Raw genomic sequence first — 23,167 nt, 5'->3', positions numbered from 1 at the left:
ATAAAAATAATATATGGAGAAGTTCTAATGCATTCTTCCTGCAACCTGGTGGAGATCTCTCCATTCCTGAGGCTCATAAACTCCATTTTAGAGATACTGGTGATTCCAATTAATAAGGAGAATTAATTGCATAAGGTTGCAAGTAGCGGTATCTTGCAAATGGCATGGGTATTTTGGTTGTAAATGCACAATTTTCAGTTATCTATTAAATCTGTATCTATTACTCTGAAAAAAGCCAATGTGTGTGTCTGACTGAAAGCAGACAACACCCAATTAGCACAACAACTATATTTACAAATAGTGTAAATCAGGATCATAGACATCATCTTTAGATTTGACTATGTCCCAGGAATTCAATGAAAAAAAACAAAACTGAACATATAAGCCTAAAGAAACTCACCTTGTGTTAATGATTACTTGATTTATCTTAGCTTTCAAAGTAGATAAAATCAAGACTTCTAAAGAGTTGTCTTTAACCCAGGATTTCTTTCATTAAAGTGTACAGTCTTGAGTGCAAGTGCATGCCTGAAGGATAGCAGTTTGTTCCTAACAAAAAAGACCTGGATTCCACACTATGCCTTTGCCAGAGGCATCATTCCCTGAAGCACACTGCTAACTGCAGCTCCTGCTGCACCTGTAACAATTTAATTGTGTAAGTCAGCCTAGTCAAGCATCTCCAGCCCATGACTAGGAGACATGAAATTCATTGTCATTACTGTCCCTGTCATTTTGGATCATTATATCCTGCTGCAGAATTTTCCTCACTTCGGTGCATTTTTACCTCCAGGAGCCAGGGATTATAGCTGAGGTTGAGGTGGGGGCAGGACCATGAACTACATTTACCTCAGGGGAGCCAGAGATTAAATTGGATTTGCTCTCTCATGAGCTGAATTCATCTATTTGTATGCTATGAGTTTTAGATTGGAATAAAAATGAATATTCTAGTGAACACTGGGCTTTAATTCCCTCTTTGAAACATGAGTGGAACCATCTTTTATTTACATTAGAAAAGCCAATGTAATTTCTTGTAAGTAGTTATTTTCATAGCATAAGAAATACAGGCATTATCAGATAAAAAATAACAGACATTTCTGTCAATGTCTTGACTGGCAGAAAAGAGGAATGTAAAGCTGTAATTTTGCATCCATTTTCATTTTACAGAGGCTTACTGGAGATATTTAATGATTTTAATATTTAATGATTTTTAATTATGTATCATATTCTGTGCACTGGATTGGATGACTAAAGACCAACTAGAATGGCAACAAAGATTCACTGCAAGAACTAGTAGATTAAAGTAGATTTGGTAGAAGAACACAAAATAAGCTCCTAAAGAAACTATCTACCCCTCCACACAAGCTGATTTACATAGCATGTCTTACACACTTTTTGCCAACCTGGGAGGGGATCAATCTCTACTTGGAATCGCCCTTTCATCAGTGGCAATGGCCACGGGTAAGTGGGTCTGTATGAGAAAGGGTCAAGCGACAGACAGAACATACTACGAGGCCGAATCTGGTAGAAATTGTCTGTAATCCCAGCACTCAGCAGGTTGAAAAAAGAAGATTGCTATGAGTTTGAGGCCAGCCTGTGCTACAAATTGAATGCCAGTCTGAACTGTACAATGAAACTCTATCTCAAAAAGACAAAAAGAAAACACACACACAGGCACACACACACTAGGACATGTCTCATGCAGGAGGCTGCTAAGATGACTCTGTCTTCTCTATACAAAATAAGAAGAAAATACAATTGGAGGAAAAACCTGGCATGTCATTTCACCACTTACATTTCATATGGATTCTGTGACAATTAACTTTGACTCTGCATTTTTAAAAGATAGTAGTTACTCCTTCATACATGTCAACTTGTTTTTTACCAGTTAATAATAAAGTACAGCAATGGATCAAACTTCTGTCATACAAAGAATGGCCAAAGATGCAGTTTATTCTACTACATTTATGAAGTTCTGTGGGGAAACACTTCCCCTTAATCATATTCAACAGCAATCACAATTTATTTAGGATGAGTATGTGCTTTGGAGTAATTAAGAAAAATCCTTTGATAATTGTACATTTTATACTTCAAAGAGAACATATTACGCCTTAACATCTTTATGCTGAAGAGATCTTAAACTGTCTAAATACCAAGTTCATGGCAATGTTTACTGCTCTGTCTCACTGTATTTTTATATCATTATATTTCACTTTTCACTGGGGCTAAAGTAACTGTATAATAACTACAAATAAGAGTTAGTAAAACTTTAGTTAGCAAAACTTCTGGTAGTATTTAAAAGTTCATTTGATTATTTATAGAGATCGGATTTAATCAGACTCAAGATCCTCCCAAGGTGGGAATTATAAAAATTCTGCTCATTTTATAATACATTTTTATTATTTCTGCTCAGCTTATAATGGGCTTTTTGTTGTGGCTCCGTTGTTGTTGTTGTTGCTGCTGCTGTATGTTTTGGGGGAGGTGTTCTGTTGTTATTTCTTGGTGGGAGCTTGGCTGCGCTTTTCCTTTTTTTTTTTAGACAAGGTCTCTCTACGCAGTTCAGGCTGGCCTTGAACTCACTGTTATCCTCCTACTAGCCTTCCTAGGGCTGGTATTACAGGCATGGACCACCATACCCAGCTGTATAACAAGTAATGTTTTATGAAATTACATATTTTTGAAAGTTATTTTAAGTACCCTAAATTCATGGTTAAACCACTTAGGTTACTGTTTACTCAGTCTCCTAGTAGTTATTTATGAATAGTACTTCTGTATTATTAAGAAAGGTTTATTTTATAAATTACAATGTTTACACATTTGTTTGCAATGGTTAATGGAACTTAGGTAATTTTTCTCTCTGAACTACTTTGAAATATTTTTCTGATCAAGAGAAAGGTATTTCCCTTTTTCTAAGCATGTATTAATTACATTTCATTTCTTTACTTACATCATCTTCTCCACCTTAGTTCTATGCTGATAATTAATTTGTTCATCATACCATACTATATAAAACACGAATTGTCAATCTGTGAATGAATATAATTATGAAACCAGAGAACCATGCTGTTTCACATTGTTTTGCCTCACCTCAAGCATGACATAGTAAGGCCTGTACCATTTCAGAGCAATGTGAAAAAGAATAATTTATATCCAATGACCAAGATAGAATTACTTTCACTCCTTCAGTCTAAGACTTAAGATTTTATAACCAATTTCCAAATAGCGATTTGAAATTATTTTTCAATAATCTTCACTAAACATAACTTTATAACTTATAACTAGCTATAAAAATCAATTCTACATTAAAGAAATTCTTCTTATACACTACAGTAATAGTTCTCCTTCAATGAAAACAGATTTCCCTTCATTTTCTTCATGTAGAATCAAAAAGAATCTCTAATTCATAACAATAACAAACTAATACAAGACAGTCACAAACAGATACAATATCCACTAATAGTCTTCATTAGGCAATTCATACATGCAAAAGCAAACAAATCAAATTAATGCCCAACATATTGAATGATATAAAAAACAAGTAAATTTGAGGAGTACTGTATGTAAAGAAAGGATGAAGAATAAGAAGCAAAGATCACAAACGTTTCCATGTTAGGACACTATTTACAGAATGCCTTCTTACTTCTCCTGAACCAAAAACCTTTTTACTAGAATCAACCAAAAAGTGACAATGGATTGACATTAAGGATCTGATGCAGAGAAAGAAAATTCACAGTGAAGGTTGTCCTTCAACATGTAGGATCAATCAAGGGCACCAAAAAAGTAATTAAGTGCCCCCTGTGGTGATCAGATGCTGGAAGGTGCTACAAACTGTTAATTTTCTAGCTTTTATGTTTGTCTAAGACCCTTAACATTTTTCTAATATTCTTTCTTCTAGGACAATTTCTTGAGTTTGTCCCCATTGCTCCTGCACATACACATTTTGCATTTATGTATGAAGCCTGATTAACAAACAGCTAAACTGACTCAGAAATATAATATTGGAAAGGAAAAAAAAAAATAAAGGTAAGGGTAGCCTTGAGGACATCCCATACTATGAAGTATAAATATTAAAGTCTCCTCAACCAACAACAAAACTTCTTCATGCTAAGAGAGAGGTGGGGAACCTATGGCACAGCTATCTATCGTCACTGAAAGCTCTAAAAGATTTGCCATCACTGTACTAAGACTTCAGTTATCTAACACCAAATACAAAAGGTCACATAATCATGGGTTTGGGGGTGAGATACAGAGCCCTTGTCACAAAATGTTTAAGATCTTCAGAACATGTACTGTGTCTAGCCATTTCCTTACAAATGAGTATCTTTGGATCATTAGTAAAATTTAACAAACAGCTTTGGCTGCTTTGCTTTGTACTGTTTCATCATCTTGAGATACATCAAGTATTTAGTTCTTCCAAATGAAAGTGTAAAAAATTATATTACACACAAAACAGAACTCACTTTGAACACAAGGTAAATGGACACTAGGTAATGTCACTTTTACAAAACATCTAAAGCAATAACAAAAGTAATAAAACATGAGCATTTGGTTTAACAATGCTGTTCATCTACCTTTATCACATAAATTACACGTTTGAGAATGTGTCTATGCAAAATACAATCATGTCAATTACAGCCCAAGGGGCATTTTTCCCTAGGTTTATAACCCCTTGAAAATAGAGGTTTCATCTAGAGAACTTAACAGATCCTCAGCAGCTTTCACCACTGTGATATATTCATAAGGCAAGAATATTCACTGGCAAAATAAAACAAAATAAATGGCATATGGCTGGGACCCAAATTCTTAATAAAGAGACACAGTTTAAACCAACCATGAAACCAAGTATAAATCAAAAAAGAAAAAAATTATACAAAAAATATTAAAAACAAAACATTATGGGTAGTTTTTCAGACAGTACTAGAGAAAACAGTGAACCTGGATATGTGTGTGCATGTATGTTTTTGTAAGATTAAAATTAAGAATGCAAAACTACTTCACTAAGAAGCATTTATAAAGGCCACAGTATATTTTAAGGAGTCACATGAAGAGAAAAATATCATTTAAAAGCATCACATACCATCATAGTAGACAATTGCTCCCACCAGTTTGTCCTTCTGGAGCATGGGGAAATGTTCAAGGGCTCTCGATTTGCTGAGCACATAACTGCTCTTCAGGCAGTTACTTCCTGCAACCAGGTCATACAACTTGATTCCTACCCAGTAGTAAGGTAGCTGCCACCATCTACAGCATAAAGAGGGGTGAAGTTTCTTTAGAAACAGAGTGTAACATTATAGAATAATACCTTAAGTTACAAGTAACTTTTCACTATGGAAAACAAAGCATACCTCAAAGTGGACTGCAAAAGAAAAAAGAAAAAAAAATCAGGGCTGGGGATTTAGCTCAGCGGCATAAGCGCCTGCCTTGCAAGCAGGCAGTTATGAGTTCAATCCCTGGTACCGATAAAAAGGAAAAAGACAAAAAAAAAATCAAGAGCCCTGCGTAACTGATTTTGATACCAATCTAGCAGAGTATGCAAGTAAACATATCAGTAAGTTTTAAATCAGTCTTCTCTAAGGCTCTCATCCTGGCTGCATCTTAGAATTCTTGGGGAAACACTAAAAATAAATACTGCTGGCTGGACCTCCCATGCCCAGAGGTTGATTTAAGCAGAGCAAGCAAGATGAGGGCTTGTGTTTTGTAATGTGTACCCACAGCTGAGAGTCACTGACTTAAGAAGTCCTAAGTGATCTGTGGCAAAACAGAGACAAAATTTAAAAACTTATTTCAAGTTACCACAATATTCATGTGCCTAAGAGTTATAAAATCCACTTACTACAATTTAAGGAAGCCTCATGGATAGCTTTAACAACATTAGGAAACTGGGTTTTATAATCTGACATCTAGCCAAATTTCAATTTTAGTTAACTTACTTAAAATGACCCAAAATAGTTTGAGTTTTCAGTTGCTATGTTGCAGATTCAAATTGTACAAACAGGATTTGTTTTGGGGTTCTATATTCCCAGTCCTCCTATTTCTCATTTCAAATAAAACTGTTCATCTATATACATGAAACAGTAATAAGGTATTACTAATTATAAATACAGAACACATTCTCCTTTGCCTTTAAGTCCATAGAGAGTACTTAAGAAGATTCACACTTTTAAACACACCAATGTAAATGTTTGAGAAGGATTAAAAATTAGAGCTAGTTAAAATCACATTAATAAATACAATGAGGAGTTATTTCTATTAAAACTGTGGTGTCCCATTTATCTCAGGCGATCAAATAGGAGTAAGGTGCTACCAAAGACTCACTTGTAAACTGGAAGCATTATAGGCAGTGGGGCTGATAAATGGGGAGCAATTTCTAGTAGGTTGGCACGCTCATGAAGGGCTTCTTTTACCATCCTATACTGAAAATCAAAACAGAGAAAATTAGTTTGGCAGTAACATATCATAATATTTTCAAATGGCAAATAGACACCCTGGCAACTGATTGATACACAGAAACCTTCTACCTCTGAGTAAGGATAGCTCCCTCCTAATCAAATTTCTAATAATACATCATGCTGTCAACCTCAAAGATTTTTTAGAAACCATAACTGTATTTGCATAGGAGAAAAACATGCTGTCAGAGTTCCCAGGTGTAACATATTTTCCTGACTTGAGTTCAGAGATTATTGTAACCATTTATCTTGCATTCTCTGTAATGCTCCCCTTTCTCAATTCTTCATAATATTTTCTCCAGGTAAGAAATAACAGATTGTTCAAATTCACGCTAAAGTTTCCCTCTTGCCTTCACTAAACCCAGAAAAGATGATGCCTCACAGTTGCAGTGTTTCAGATTATTTTAAAACCTTTTGTCTTAACCCCTGTGATCCTTCTTAAGACTCTCTAAAGAGCCAGTATTTATGATTGTGATTATTATACTAATCTCATAAATGAGAAAACTAAGGTTCATAGACATTGCATAAATAATCCAAAACACATTATAAGTTAGCTGATTCTAATCTGTGCTGTTTTCTTTGCATCCATCATGATGCCCCAGAGAAACATAAGAAAAGGGGACAGATTCAAAACTAGCTTGTCAAGAAAAAAAAAGAGGAGACAGATTCAAAACTTTGACAATGTCAAGTAAGTGTGCTGTGCTTTTCATGTACGAAAAGCTGATAGGGAGTGCAGCTGATTTTTTTACCCCTCTGGGAAATGTCATCTTCCACACTGCCTTGGCAGTTTTCAAATGGTGGCAGACTGGACACAATAAAGTGTGACACAGGAAAAACATGACTCAGATCAACTTTTCCTTAACAATATGTCAATGATGATATGAGGGTATGACTGCAGTTGTAGTTAAGAGGGTCAGTTTGGCATTCCTCCTGCCTGCAACACAGCTCCCCTGAAACTGCTTGTGAAGGAGCAATTTGGTGGCCACCGGCAAACATCCAATCATAATTGTTCAAAGGTAACACATCCACAAGTGTTTTGTAAGTCTGCTATTTTGACATGCTTGTGTAGAAAAAGCCCGATTACCCATAAACATAATACTACAGGAAAGAACTGACACATATCCTGAAAGATATTCCAGCAGCATACACAAAATAAGTATTTCCAAGAAGATGAAATGTTAAAAGCCATATTTAAACAGTCTGATATAACTGAGTAGAAAAAGCATAGTTGCAATTTTTGTTTAACAACCAGCATATACAATTACCTGCTCAATATCCAACTTCATGATGGCCTTCTGAAGATATCTCACACCACCATGGATCAACTTAGTGCTTCTGCTGCTGGTCCCTGATGAGAAATCATCTCTTTCTACAAGGGCTGTTTTCAGTCCTGTGTAACCAGAAAACCAAATTAACTTCTTAAATTACACAATTTGTATGTAATTCATTAAAGGCACTTCTCCAGGGTAGAGACAATCACAAGAAAAATTAGTCTGAACATGGACAAATTTGTATTCAAAGTGCAGCACACTGTCTATATTATAATGAAGAGATTTTAGACTCTTCCTGGGGGGAAAGTCAAGCCAGAACTAGAAGCATATTAAACTGTGAATGAATCACAACTAGAAAATATCACAGTACAATTTCATGATAATAACATACTTTGGTGTTTAGGGGGTTAAGACAGGCTGGCACCCACCTTTTCCATGTAGAGTTTACTGAATAGCCACACAAAGCCCGCGGAATACATGTTCACCTCTCCCTACCTGAGTCCGGAGTTACAGCCCTTCATCTCTGACTTGCTCTCATGCATTTCTGGCAAATCTAGATTAACCTCCTTTGTGTGCTAACTCATACTGGCAAATGTGTCTGGGGTGCTGTTATAGCGAGTATAGAATGCGGAAGACCTCCAAGATACCACAATATAATGAAATAAAAGAATGATTTTAATGTCAAGGAGTTTGTAGGTTAATTTAAAACATTTGAACATAACCATACTTCAGAATTTATAAAGAAATATAAATGCCAGGACAAATGAACACAATGCAGAATATCCACAGAAAAGGAAACAAAATATCCTGGAATAACTCAGGCTGTACCAAGACAGGTCAACTCCACAAATCACCCTGTTGTGTTTTGTTTTGTTTTGTTTTGTTTCTTCCTGCAGAGACACCCTGCTCCCCTGCTTCATTAGGACTGGACATGTCCTAAAGTCACACACTGGCTAAGCAACAAAAGTCAAAACCTCACAATGCTCACCATACACATCAATGCTAAATCAAGAGGAATTTTCACAGCAGATGTATTCTTGGGGAATGAGGGGACATCATGGAGAATGTGCAATTGATGCAGTCTGAGCTCAAGAATCTCAAAAGAGAGTACCTGTGCACGTGTTCAACTAAGAGCCATTTATTACATTTAATATCAAAGGGTCTTTTCTATAAAGAGTCTTTCAACAGTTTAAATATTGTATCCAAATGTCATATAAAACCAGGGCAACTCCCTTGACTTAAAAGGACAAAATATTTGGAAGCTGTGGAGAGAAAAGTAGAAAATTTTGATTCAAGGTAAAAACTGCTAATGCTCTACCTAACTAGTAAAATAACACTGAAATTACAGATATCACAGTCAGCCTACTCTTCTTAAGCAAGTATGCAAGAGAAAGTTCTGTAACATTCTCTGTTCAGACACTAGAAATTGTTAGTAAGCTTAGTTCTAGATGCATTAAAGACACAGAAAAAAAAAATAGTGCAAAAAAAAACAATGTTGAAAGTGAAAGTGCTAATGTGTTTTATAAATTAGATGTAGACCAGACTGCATGCAGCTGCCAACTCAAAAGAGGCAAATAAAATAAAACAGGTTTTACAGGGGCCACATTTAAGGATACAGAGGATACTTCCTCTAGGTTAGAAGTTGATTTCAGGACATAAACCTTAAGCTGCACAGTTAAAACTAGATTTGCAAATCTTGCAAGAATGCACTGTTTCAGTGAGCTGTGTCACCTTAGTAAGTCCAAAACAAAGTTCTTCATTCAGCTCTAAAATAGACCATTTTTTCTTCAGTTGAAGATCAAACGAGGGAGTTGACTTTCAAGTGGCATTTGGAGCCAGATTATTTAAAATATACCTCTCTTTAAACCCTGAAATCAGCCTTAGCATCAAGATGCCTATACCAGGAAAGATAGAAAACTGAGACTGAGAGACTTGCAGTGTTCCTCTGCACCACAGCTCCCTCACCCGCGCCTGCTCAAGGGTGTCCCTCAGGTTGTAGCACACAGAATTCTCAGAAAGTCCCCAGAAATCCCCACTCAGCCATTGAGGATGTGATCTGGTGCCTGGATATGGGCTGGACCCAGTGCCTTTCCTCTAAAGAGCAGCATACACCAACCCCAAGGGGCATGTCACTTCTGTGCTGTAGTTACAAAAGATGCCATCTTATGAGTCTGGAACCAAGGGCATGCAGAACCCAGCCTCAGTCCAACAATGTGAGCCCTGAGAATCACTAGAAAATGGCACTATTTGTGAAAGACTTAATGACCTTGAACCCAGCTGAATTCACTCAGGATTCCTGATCCATTGAAATGAAGTAAAATTGTTGTTCACTAAATTTGAGAAACAGCTTATTGGTGACAAAATTATCTCTATGAGGAATAACACACCCAAGTTGGAAGTTTTCAACTGTCCCTGGGAATGTGATTTCAGAAAGCTGAGTCTACACAGGAGTAATCACAATAGCTGAGATGGTGAGTACCAAGCCCAACATCAGCTTAAGAAGAGGGACATGCTTGAAATGGCCCAGCTCACTTAGGAGCTGCTTGTTAGTTAGGCCTGAGAGTAGTGTAGGACAAGACAGACAACGTAAAGGAGATCCGAGTGGGGCAAACCAACAAATCCGATCACAAGGGGCTTTTCAACCATAACAGGACTTGGTATACTGTCCTGGGAGGTCGCTGTTTCTCACAAGTAATTTCTGGGTCACTTCAAAAGGAAAATACCTTTGAGAATATGGCTATAGGTCCTGCAGTTTACATCAGTTTTAGAAACAACTCATTAAAAAGAACAGTAACTGACATCAACGACACAGAAGCATAAAACGAGCACTGTACTCAGTTACAGGGTATCTATTCCAAGGAACTAGGGTGAGCTTGTTATTTTTTTACTGTAAAAAAATCTAAATTTTTCCAGAAATTCTAAGACCTGACTGTGGTTATACTGTCTTGAGAAATGCTATTATACTACTTGCTAGGGAGATCATTACAATGTTTTATGCTGAGAAATCTGATTAATGTTCCAAAAAGATTTCTCTGACTTAAGGGGGCAGGGGTGATGATGGAGAAGGGCCACACAGATGAACACAGCAAGGCAGAGGATGGTACTGGAGAGTGATAAGGAGAAAGAATGTCCTGTGTCAGATTGGATTTGTTTTCTTTTTTCCAAACTAACTGTGAGGCACAGAATTAGGCAGCCATCTTAGAGGGATATTTCAGAATATTTAAGTGAGAAATAACACTTTCAAATTCTCAAACTGTTTTCAATTCTCAACATTTAAAAGATTATTCACATGTGTTTACGTAAGAAAATATCAACAAAAATGAAAATAAGTTCCTCCTCAGTCAACCCAGGCTAGTTGTACATTGTTTGGGGCACCAAGAATTTAACTTATAACCTCACACTTGCCAGGCAGGCGCTGTGCCACTGAGCTGTATCTTGACCCTGTTTTTCTTGTTTTGCTCCATTATTTCCAGCACCAAATCATCAAGTTTCCCAACCAGGATTTCCAGAGCAAAACCACAAATCAAAACCAAAGTCATAACCATAGTCAAATTGACAAATTAAAGCACTTTGTAAGATACATTACTAAAAGATTTTAAATAAAATAAAAGATTTTGTTTAGTTGTGCCTGTGTCTATGACTGTGGTTATGAGTTTGGTTTGGTTCAGTTTTGCTAGGCAAATGCTTTAACACTGAGCTACACCCCCAGCACTTTTTATTCTGAAACGGGGTTCTCTAAGTTGCTTAGGTGAGCCTTCAATTTATAATCCTCTTGCCTCCAGAGTGGCTGGGATTACAGGTACCATACGAGCTTGTACCAGCACATTTGAGAGTGGCAATATTATTTTTCACTTTTTATTGAGTACTTTCAGTATCTAGTTTCAGGAATTTTTCAGTGATAAAATACTAACATCTAGAGTGAAACTGTTACCAACCCTAGGCAGAATAACAAAATTAAGTTATAGTAGAAGGATAAAATCAAACTTGAGTTTATCTTTCACTCATTTTCATTCCATCTTTTAATGCACTGAAATTGTAGGAAGAATAAGCTTTTGAACACAGCTTTGTCTCTTCTAACCTCAGCGAGCTAGCTGTCTAGCTACTTTTAACTATACCAACTCGTGAATCAAGACAGTTGGGGGAATACAGGGGGGTAATTACAATCTAAGGGGAGAAATGGTTCGACATTTAATTTTCACAACATGAAACAGAACAGAAGTATATTTTAATACCTTTTACTGATTATCTTATTATGCACGAAAACATGCTCAATATAATAAATGCAGAGAAGCAAAGAAACAAAATAAAACTCTCCTGTAATTACACCACTCAGAGATAACCACAGTTGACATTTGGGTGTTTAAACATTCACATTTTTTATGCATGTATATAATCACATATGTACATTTTTACAAAAATAGGATCATATGGTATATTTAAGGGACTTTTAATTCAACACTGTTTGTTGTAAACATTGCTCCACATCAATATATTTTTTCAATGATTTCATTTTCAAAGCATGGACAATATCACATTAACTGTTTACAATGATGTATTTATTTAGTGTCTTACTTTTGCACATTTGGGCTATTTGTTCACTGTTACAGATAGCACTGAAGATATTTTCATTTCAACTATATCTTTAATTATTTCATTATAATAAAATTTCAGAAATGACATTATTAAAGAATTTTTAATAGAAAACGAAAGTACTAGAAAATAAATATCAACATCACCAAGGTAGTAACACACAAAGCATAAAACTCAAAATACTTAGTACATTAGTACCATAAGAATAGATATTAAATCCACATGCTCCACAAAGAAAAATGGATACATTTTAAAGAAAGGTAAGATAATCTTTACTTAGAAAAAGGTACTTAACTTTGGATTTCAGACAGTCATTGCATTAATAAGAAAAAGGGACTAACATAAAGGCTGAATATTTTATATGAAGGATCAATTTCTCTAAAAAATAACACCTCTGTAAAGCTGCAAAGTAATCCTGCCTTGTTAATCCCTGTGATCAGGATCCTGTGCTTTGCCTGGCATTTTCTGACAGCAAATGTTAGCATTTTATAGAAGTGTAAAATTGGATTGGTCATTTAAGCATCAGTTTTTATGTTTATATTAGAAAATAGACAAATTATTAATAGAGATACTATGTTGTTAGACTGTATCATTAACATACTTTGTGTTCCTAAAATATACATGTAATTATAGAGTCACAAAACTGTATTAAGTTGTAACAACTGCAGTAATATTATTTCTGGGAATGAGAGAAAGGCTGCTGTTGCTATTTCCTTTTACTTTGTTATTATAAAAATAGCCAGTGTTTGAAGACAGGAAGCAGATCCCAACAATACAGAAGGAGGAAAAACAAGACAAAAGAACACATTACTAGCTTTCTAGTTGTAAAACCCAGAGGGAACCAAGGTTAATTATTTAAAATATCTCACACATTATCACAAACTCATACCTATGAAAGGACACAATTTATGCACCATTTTGCTTGAAAAACAAAAGTAGGAGTCATACTTTTTCAACTTACAGCACATTGTAATGATTTTCCCTGGAAATATTAGTCTCTTTTCAATAACTTTAGTACATCCCAGTTTTTTGAGCCAGTCCCCAATTTTTCACTGTTACAAATATTGCTACAAATAAAATTATGATTAAAATGGTTTGCATACCACCCAGCTTTGAACTCTTTCTTCTCTTCTCCAAATTCAGACAAAATTATCATAAAGCTACAGTTTACTCAAAAATAGGGCAAACACTCCATGACCAGAAATTGAACACAGTGTTTAATCCAAGTGCTTCTGTCTTGCTAGGCTTAAGATCCCCAAAGGGCAAGAATACAACTGCACATTGTGAGGAAAGGTAAAGAAGCCAGATGAGCACCTGGACGCTGGGACTGAATAAGGGCTGTGCCTCTTGCACAACAAGGTTGAAAAGCTACTCCTGACCACTCTCCGGAACCAGAGACTATCTGCTGGGACAAAGCCAGGATGCAGGAAGACAGATTCAGCCTGGACACCAGCACCACAGCCATGGAGCCAGTTGTCTCAGCAGATGGTCTGCAGGGTCCATGAGATAAACAGGTCAGAAGCCTAGATTTGATGGCAGAAACAGTCCCTAGGACTTGAGGGTGGAGATAAATAAATCTATCAAGCTGAGGGTATGCAAATGTAGCAGGATACAAAACTGAGGAAAAAGGAAAAAGATAAGGGGTTTAAAAAGACAAATGCACATAAAATCAAATAAGCATAATTTTTCTATTAAAAATATAGCCTATATTTGTTAAGTATTAAAAAATAAAAATAAGTAAATGGAACCCACATACACACTGTTGATCAGACATATCAAAACAAAAGAAAATAGATAAATTAAAAACACCCAAAACAAACTCTGTCTTACATGATATGTTGCAGATATTTTGCAAACTTCACATTTTTACTTTATTTTATCTTTGCCATAGATATTTTAATCTTTATGGAATCAAATATAAAGGACTTTTTTCTATGTAGTTTTTGGTGTCATGTTAAAAAACATGTTTCCTACTCCATTTTTAAAATTTTATATACACTTTTTCTGTGTTCTGTGAAATCCTCAATTTCCATAGAAAATGATAAACAAAATTTCTGGTGTTCTGTGAAATCCTCAATTTCCACAGAGGATGCTAAAATATATACATATACACATACACATACACATACACATACACATACACATATACATATACGTAAATTGGGGAGACAATACTCCAGTACTAAGTAACCAATAATGACAGATTTGAAATGCTACTTTAGCCATATTCTGAACTTTATGCATTTAGATCTATTACTAGACTTTCAGTTTTATTCCACCAATCTTTCTATTTCCTGAGCAAACTACTTTAATTACAGTGGTGTTATAATATACTTTAATATAATCTGCCAGGCCTTTATCTTTCTTATCAGCATTAGCATGTCTCACCGGCTAATTTCTTAGGAGAAACCTGATTTCTCAAGTCTTCCCCCACCCAATCTCTTTCAAAGGAATTCACTATCAAGTAAGATTCTGTTAAATTTCCAGAATATTTTTAAGAGAAATTTGTAATCTTGTGTAACTAGAAGTAGCTAACAAACAATAAACTCTGCAATTCTACTTCCTAAAATGGGATTGTCCCCTGCACTCAGGCAAAAGGGTAGGAGGAAGCTAAATGATAGACTTGGAATTCCCAAAATGCATTGTCTCCAAGGCTCTCCTCTTTTCCACACTTTTTCTGTAATGCACACACCTCTCACTTCTCCAAACCTTTACTTAGGGAGAATATTATTAGTCTCCATTTATCCCTGAAAAGTTGAGACTGTCTGTAAGGTTAAGACACTTGTTGAAGTTCACAGAGCTAAGAATGTAGTCATGATGTGACCCCACTTCATTACACTTCTACAGCCTGTATCCTTAACCATTATGCTATACCACTTTAGACCTGGAAGAATTACGGTGAGATTCAAGAATCGCTAGTCAGACACCATTTCTAACCTAAAAGTATGTACACATTTTTAAGCAACAGAACTACATTTAATCTCCTTCCAGAAAAAAGAAGTCTTCTCTAGAACTTGAACAAAACCTAAAAGTTAAGCTATGTGAATCAAATTTTAAACCAAAAATGTACTGGGTGATTCTGAATACAGACAGGTAGAGTCACACAAAAGAACACAGAGAACTAAAGAAAACATGGTGAAGAACCTTGAGGGAATATATCTGATTCTCCTTGTACCTGCTTCCTCTGGGAGTAAAGTGTGTACAACTGGGCTTCAGGACTATGTCTCTTTCCAGGAACCAGACACAAAGGTGTTAAACAGTGAAGCAATTTCTATTGATCCAAGAGACTTGCAGGAGAACGTGAGGAGAATTGTGCATATTTTTGTTTATGAAATAATACTGTATTCCCAATTGAAAATTGATTCTCAAGAAAAGGGTATGATGAGAATGCAAATAAATGTTCATTATTAAGACTCCTCTCCCCTCTACAATTTTTGTTTAGCTATTACCAAAATTGCACTTGGGCAATACTATTTTATCAAAAAGCTTGTGCAAACATTTTTACACAAGCCCTTTAACATCTAATAGTTTCCCTAAAACTTTGATGTCCTAAAAAAATCTAATTATTACTGGTAACTTTAAAAGATCACAGTAATTTATTTTTGTCAAATGTGACTAAAGATTAATGGATACAATCAGGAATAATTTGGTAAAAACATATCAAACATAGAGAAAGCAAAATTTGCTGTTAAGTGAAGCATCAAATATAATAAAAGAGCAAATTCCATGAATGAACACCAACAATGCACAATTCATTAACTAAATGCCCATGATTATTTCACATTTCAGAGAGCAACTGATATGATCAAAAGTTGTAGTAAAAGGATAAATATAGATTACCTTCAGTATCTTTTTACACATTTTATTATAAACATTATGCCCAGAGAGCTAATAGCATAATAAAAGACACACAAGCTAAAGTTTGTTCATTCCTTCTGTAAATCATAATTTCATATAAATTAAAAATATTCAGCCAAGACATTAAAAGTACCTCCATTTTTAGCTGTTATAAATTATAAATATTAAAACTGTGATCAATATTCAGGCTCTGGAAAGTATTACAATCATCACCACACTACCACCACCATCATTACCTACAATCACCCACTAACAACGGGTTAATTCCCTAATTCTGCTTAGTGCCCTTTACTCCTCAACAAATAAAAAATAAAATAAAATAAAAACTATTTGTTCAGTAAGCACCAATAAACTGTAAGCTTCTTGAGAGCAAGGTCATATCTGATTAGTCTCTGATTTCTAAATTGATTCAATACTTGTTTGACTCATAATTAGTATAGCTTCAAATATAAAAAAAACTGGATTGGGTACAGCTCAGTGAAGATGGACCATGTGCTTAAACATGTGTGAAGCCTTAAGTTCAAGACCAGCACTTTAAAAAAATTTATAGTAATTGAGTAAAAATAAATAAAGTGGAATTTTGCCATTAAAAAGAATATTATATATACGCTATCCCTCCTACCCTTAAATTAAACTTGTATAAAAGTTGCTTTTATACATTAAATATACTACAATGTATAGATGTTGGGAAATGGAAAGAAAATGTTCAAATGGGAAGGGAAACATGGAAAGGGAGAGAGGGAATGCAAGGACAATACAAAAAAGAATAGAAAGGGAAAAATGGAAACAAAGCTTTTGTAAATAAGGAGGGAAACAGGTTAAAAGGAGGGAAGAAAAATGGAGGAAAAAAGCAGCAAGATATATCATGTACAGGTACGAATTTCCTATGGTAAGATCATTACGTATACCTAAAATGTACCGATAAAATTTTTTAGAATATGTATTATTGTAAATAAACACACTACAAAAATGTAACTATCCTGAGATGCGTGTAAGTTTGATAAACTATGTAAATGCAGAAAGGAACACAGGTGAAGCTTTTGAAAAGGAGGAAAGGTAGGAGGCCCGTCCTCCGAGGCCGCCTTCGCCTGCAGCACAGGCCTCCCCTCCGGGCTTCCCCACTCCCCCGGGTTTCCTGGCATCCCTTACCACCTACCGGGTTTAGTTCTAGGTTTATCTTTAAACAATTTTCCCTGCTCACATACAATCTTTCCTCATTTTCTCCTTTTATTCTGAATATCCACTCAATTCTCAATTCTGGATTCTTGTGCCTTACTATTTTCTCTGCCTCTACACTCAGCAAAACCGCACAGGCGGACCTCTAGTCTTTTTCCTTCTCTCCTGCCCCCCCCCCATTCCATGGAAAACAAATCTCCTTTGTTGTAACCTCAAAGAAAACCTTATTCCCTATTATAATCTTCATCAGGTCATTTTTTTCTTTTTTGGTGTTTTGAGACAGGGTCTCACTGTGTAGTTCAAGCTGACCTCAAACTCCCAGCAATCGTCCTGCCTCAGCACCCAGACTGCAGGGATTACAGGTGTGTGCCACCACGCCCAGCACCACCAGGTAACTATACCTTTTCTGCACTAGAGTTGTTTCTTCACACCCGAAGTAAAACATCACTTTTTTTCTGTTTAAGAACAGTTCTCACACAACCTTGCTTTTCTATATCTTAGAATCTTTATCGAATCTCCTCTCCCTGCCAAAACTAAGACACAGTCTGATACTCTTGTCCCTGTCTTTTTGTAAGACACTGCTTCCAGGCTCTCCCCTTCTTTGAGTTCATGTTAAGATTTTCCCTTCACACAGACTATTTCCTCTTAGTCCACAGAACATTCAGATCATCCCTACAGACAGGGAACGAGAGAGGAAGCAGAGGGGCAGGGAGGGGAGGAAAGGAAACAACAAATCCTTGAATATACTGCCTCCCTTTCTTCACAGCCTACTGCACATTACCTCCTTTCTATTTCATTCGTCTCCAGGTCTCTGGAAAGTTTGTGCCTATCTCTGTAGCTTCCTATTGCCAACCCATTCTTAATCACCAAACTCCATGCATTCCAGTATGCAAAGATGCCTGTTCAGAAAGGCCAAAGATCACTGAATGTGATGACATACACTTGCAACCCCAGTGCCCGGGAAGCTAAGGCAAGAGGATCACTGTGAGTTCAAAAGCAGCCTGAAGTACACAGACATGGGGGGGGCGGGGGGGGGTGAAAAGAAAAAAGGGAAGGGAAGGAAAGAGGGGACGGGAGGGGAGGGAAGAGAGGGGCATTCAGTCAGAGGCCTTCTGGCACTGCGAAGGCAGACCTGCCTCTCCCTCCTCTCCTCCTCAGCCTCACTGCTGGTCGTCCTGGGGGGCACTGACTCATCTGCCGATTCATGAGGTCATGGTAGAATGGCTGTTACGAGGTGGACCTGACTGAAAGTATAACCTGAAACAAGCTTCCCGAAGTACAACCTGAAAGGGTGTATTCCTGTCCCCACTGCCTCCCTGCTGCCCTGAAATGAGCAGTTTTCTTGTGCCGTGCACTGCCTTCATACAGTTTCTGCCTTGGAGTCAACAGACCATGGACTAAAACCTTTGCAAATTATTAGCCAAAGTAAACCTCTCATCTTTATCGTACCGGGGATCGAACTCATGACTGCCTGCTTACAAGGGAGGCGCTTATGCCGCTGAGCTAAATCCCCAGCCCCAACCTCGCATCTTTTAAATTGTGAGTGCTACATGTTTTTTGTGCCTGTGACAGGGAAGCTAATTAACACCCTGCTCCAAATTAAAGGACAAGCCAGGTATAGTAGCACACACTGTAATCCTTGCACTCGGGAGGCAGAAGCAGGAGGATCACCATGATTTCAAGATCAGCCTGAGCTACACAGAAAGGCACTGTCTTAAAAAAACAAAAATTAAAGTGCATTCTGTCTCCTACACACAGTGATTCTACATTGTTCCTTCTGCATGTCCTTGAGCCTGGAGCACTCTGAGCATGCAATAGTTTCCTATTAAAATTACCCATCCCAAACAGCAGCTTTCCTGCTTCTGATCATTCCCTGAAGACATGACTCTCTTCACCTACTCACCCCTTCATCAATGTCCCGAGCCTTCTGAACGGCGCACGTTCTCTGTAATGTAATCTGCCATACACGAACAAACCCTACAGAACTCTGAGGTCCCGACTCTATCAATCACCTTTGTATTCATTCTCTTGTAGTGCCTTACATATTCGCCATACATATAGCAGGCTCTCAATGTGTATTTGTACAACTAAAATTAAAAGAATGGTTATGTATTTTAGTACAATAGCATGACAATAACTAGAAATACATTTTTCTGAATCCCAGAAATGATTTTCTTTGATACAGAAAACTCTCACCTACTAAATTGTAATTCCTAGAAGCGGTCCCAAACAAGACCTTCCATTATGTTGGGAAAGTTTCCTGTCTTTTCACTCTCCTCCCCAGGGAACCTGGTACAAAGTTGAGTCCAACTTGTAATAACTCTTAACTCCTCTCCCCATCTGCTTTATCATGTTCAAAGATGATAATCTGGCTCAAACTACATTGTATGATTGGAGTCAGGAAATTTGAGTCAACTAGATTCCAATGCCTAGACTTTGTTTTTTTTTTTTTTTTTTTTTTTTTTTGCTTGCTTGTTTACCTTGACTATTACTGTATTTTTTAAAATTTATTTTTTTTTTTTGTACCAGAGAGTGAACTCACCACCTTGCACTTGTCAGGTAGGCACTTGTGCCACTGAACGAAACCCCCCACCTTTTTTTTTTTAGAAAGAAAAAAAAAAGCACAGAAAAATAAAAAAGCAATCAAACAAATAAAAAATCCAATGAAAGTCAACGGATGACATCATCAACAAACACATCAACAACAAACACAAGACTGATAAAAGATTTCAAAACAAGGTGAAAGGAATTTAACAATAGGTATTATACTGCATTTTGTTATCTTCAAAATAGTTGCTCAGGTTACCAGACACAATGCCTACGCTTTGAACTTACCAGTATTAAAGTTAACAAAAAAGTACTCAGCTTTGAGCCTTGCACAGATCTCAAACTAAATGTGGGTGCTGTGCAATCATAGTAATCTAGGGCACTTTTTATTTATGTGTGCTTAAATCTCATTAAACATACTTCATTTCTATGACAGTAAATTCTACCAGGTATGTAAGATAAGTAAATGTGGAGTAGCATTGGTAGGAACTTCATTGATCTGAGAAAAATCATTCCATAATAAATTCCTGTCATTGAGTATAAAACTGTCATAAATATTGAACATTATTTACAAACTAAAGTAATACAGAGGTAAAATTCCTTGCACTAGTATCCAGCCCGTTAATACATTTTGGGGGAGTTTTGTTTTGTTCTGTTTTAACGCAGAATCTTTTTACATAGTCCAGGCTAACTTGAACCCACTATGTAGCCCATACTGGTTTGAACTCACAGTAATTCTTCTGCCTCAGCCTCACCATGTGTCACCATGCCTGGCCCAATTTAATACATTCAAAGATAACATGTAGTATTATTTCTTCAGGGCAATTTATTCTAAAAATCCTTTACTTTCCTGTTAATAATAGTAGCTAAAATTCTCTGTCTGATTTATTCAGCATTCACGTCATGGGACAAAGCATTGTTCTGAGTTTCTTCATGACTGCACAAAAAATGTTAACAACAATCATTCCAAGAAGGTATTTTTTAACCTATCTGAAACATAAAGAACATCAGAGAAATGAAGTGATGTGCCCAAGTACACAGCCACATGCACACACAGCTGGATTCCTTTGACTCTATACATCACACTAATCCTACAGGCAAAGAGAAAGGTTATTTTATTAACCACATCATACGGTAAGAGCATTGCTCTTCTGTACTTTCACTCAGTACATGTCATCTTTTCACTCAGTGTATGCCATTTTTAGGGACCCTTAACCATGTATTCCCTAATATTTATCGACAGTAGAGAGGGTGACTAGGAAAAGAACTATTGCATTAATAACACTGTTTTGTATTGTTTTGTTCTGTTCTGTACGCCAAGCATGGTGGTGCACACCTGTAATGCCAGCACTCAGAAGACTGAGGCAGGAGAATTGCCACAAGTTCAAGGCTGTAGGGAGCGGCTCAGAATGGCTGCCGCTGTCCTGCCCCTCCCACCTGAGGGCATTTTGTGTGTCAGCCTACATTTCCCATGATCCTCCCCTTGCCTACAATGCGCAGTAAGCACCTTCCCGCTTCAGCCTACATCTCCCATAATCCCCCCTTGTTGACATCACTTCCGCTTACCTATGTGCCTACTATGACTTCCTGCTAGTCTGATAGGCCCATGGCATATGCGGAGATCCCAAGCCGGCCCATCCTATAAAGCCAAGTTCCCTTGAACTTTATATAGGCCATATACACTTCCTGAATAAACAGGACTTGATTGGAATTGGTCATCTTGCCCTCGTCTCTCTTTTCTCTTGCCCAGCCCTCCATCCTTGTCCCCTCTCCAGGCGAGTCCTACGGACCCATCCGTGGGCCAGATCACAAGGCCAACCTGGGATATACAGTGAATTCAAGAGTTCAAGGCCAGCATGAAGTCTGTAGCAAGATCCTGTCTCAAAAAAAAAAAAAAAAAAAAAAAAAAAGGTGTTTTCCACTACATTGGTACTTCGGTTCACAAACTCACTTCTCTCCATGATTCTGGTAACAAACCGAACTGGATGAGAACCAACTCAAATTTTCCTATAAGGTCAGCATTAAACCTAACCATTGAATTGGCAATGGTTCTCATCCAACTCAGTTTGAGACTAGAATCAAAAAAAATTTTTGTGATCCAAGATACTAAGAGAACTTTTCAAACTGTAATTCATACTTCACCAGAAGAGATAGTTTAAGAGAGGCATGAATGACAAGAATTATCTTAATGAACCACTGCATTTTAATAAATCTTTTATATCCCAGACTGACATAAATGTGATTTTAGGTGATACATATTTTTATTCCATAAATTGTAAATGTGCTTACTTTACTATATATTAGAAAAAAATTAAACACAAACAAATCAATAAGTTTAGAGAAATATTAAAATTTTCCTTTTAAAAAATCCACTGTAGTGAACACAAGTTTTAGACTGCACAAGTATGATATTTTAAAAATTGTTAAAGTGCTTCACAAAGGAAAAATAATTAGGAAACATGGAAGAAATGAGACTTTGCTAACACAGTATGCTTACTGTCTGTGCTTATATTGATAGGATGGAGCCTTTACCCACGTCACGTTTGTCAGGACTCACCTCTGGTGACAGCATCAAGTGCACAGCCACTTCCTGTTGCTCCTCCTCCAATCACAAGGATGTCAAATTCTGAGGTGTTCTGCAAAGTCAGGAGCTGAGCTTCTCTGGAAGGAGGTTCCCTGTTAACAGGCTCTGCAAAACACTCTGCTGCTTCCACATATGCCAGGTTCACCTGATGAAAAAGCAGACAACTTCCAAGGTTCATCCCGAATGCTGACTTAATACATTTTACAGTGCATTAAAGGAAGGAATTCGTAGCGGAGATGAGGAATAGGAGAGCTAGACCAGAGTCCCCATGGATGTGTGCGACCATCACAGAGGCAAGGAAAGCTAAGTGTATTTCTTTAGATGGCCTGGCCTAGCCATAAAAGATACACTTTCACATTCAAAACTGCTTCTTTTGGCCTTATATACAACTAAGTTCAATTATCTCCACCACAGTGTAACAATATCCAGAAACCTGAGGCAATCTGCAGGGCAAAAGAAGGAAACACCCTAGGCAGCAGCAACAAGTCTTCCAGCTAATATTTAAAAGTGTTGATATCACAAGAAAGGAAGAAAAAAAAACACCATTTTGTTTTTCAAAACTTCTTAAAATATATATTCTTCATTTCTTAGTTTCCATGATAAAAATATATTCTAGAGTTTGGGTTCTGTAAGTTTTAGAACAATTAAACAAATCTGCTTACCACCTTAAGTAATTAGCTATATTTAACTAGAATCATATT

The 23,167-nt window shown here is 36.7% G+C and overlaps 1 protein-coding gene across 7 annotated transcripts in view; it reads right to left on the bottom strand.

Moving 5' to 3' along the window:
• Positions 1-23,167, bottom strand: part of Gpd2 (glycerol-3-phosphate dehydrogenase 2) — a 137,759-nt gene that overhangs the window by 60,756 nt on the left and 53,836 nt on the right. For 6 of the 7 annotated variants that reach the window (XM_023561018.2, XM_063259113.1, XM_063259116.1 and 3 more), the window contains exons 3-6: positions 22,440-22,611; positions 7,706-7,830; positions 6,310-6,407; positions 5,072-5,235 (exon numbers count right to left, since the gene is read on the bottom strand). In XM_023561018.2, the coding sequence (XP_023416786.1) occupies positions 5,072-5,235; positions 6,310-6,407; positions 7,706-7,830; positions 22,440-22,611 (559 nt within the window). The remainder of the gene's footprint in view (positions 1-5,071; positions 5,236-6,309; positions 6,408-7,705; positions 7,831-22,439; positions 22,612-23,167) is intronic. The other variant, XM_063259117.1, reaches the window with a different exon arrangement.

This window comes from Cavia porcellus, unplaced genomic scaffold (assembly GCF_034190915.1).
Source record: "Cavia porcellus strain 051 isolate PalLab524CR breed Dunkin Hartley unplaced genomic scaffold, mCavPor4.1 scaffold_12, whole genome shotgun sequence".
Classification (NCBI taxonomy): Eukaryota; Metazoa; Chordata; class Mammalia; order Rodentia; family Caviidae; genus Cavia; species Cavia porcellus.
The sequence above is the reverse complement of the archived record's forward strand: the minus strand, read 5'-3'. Positions and strand labels throughout refer to the sequence as shown.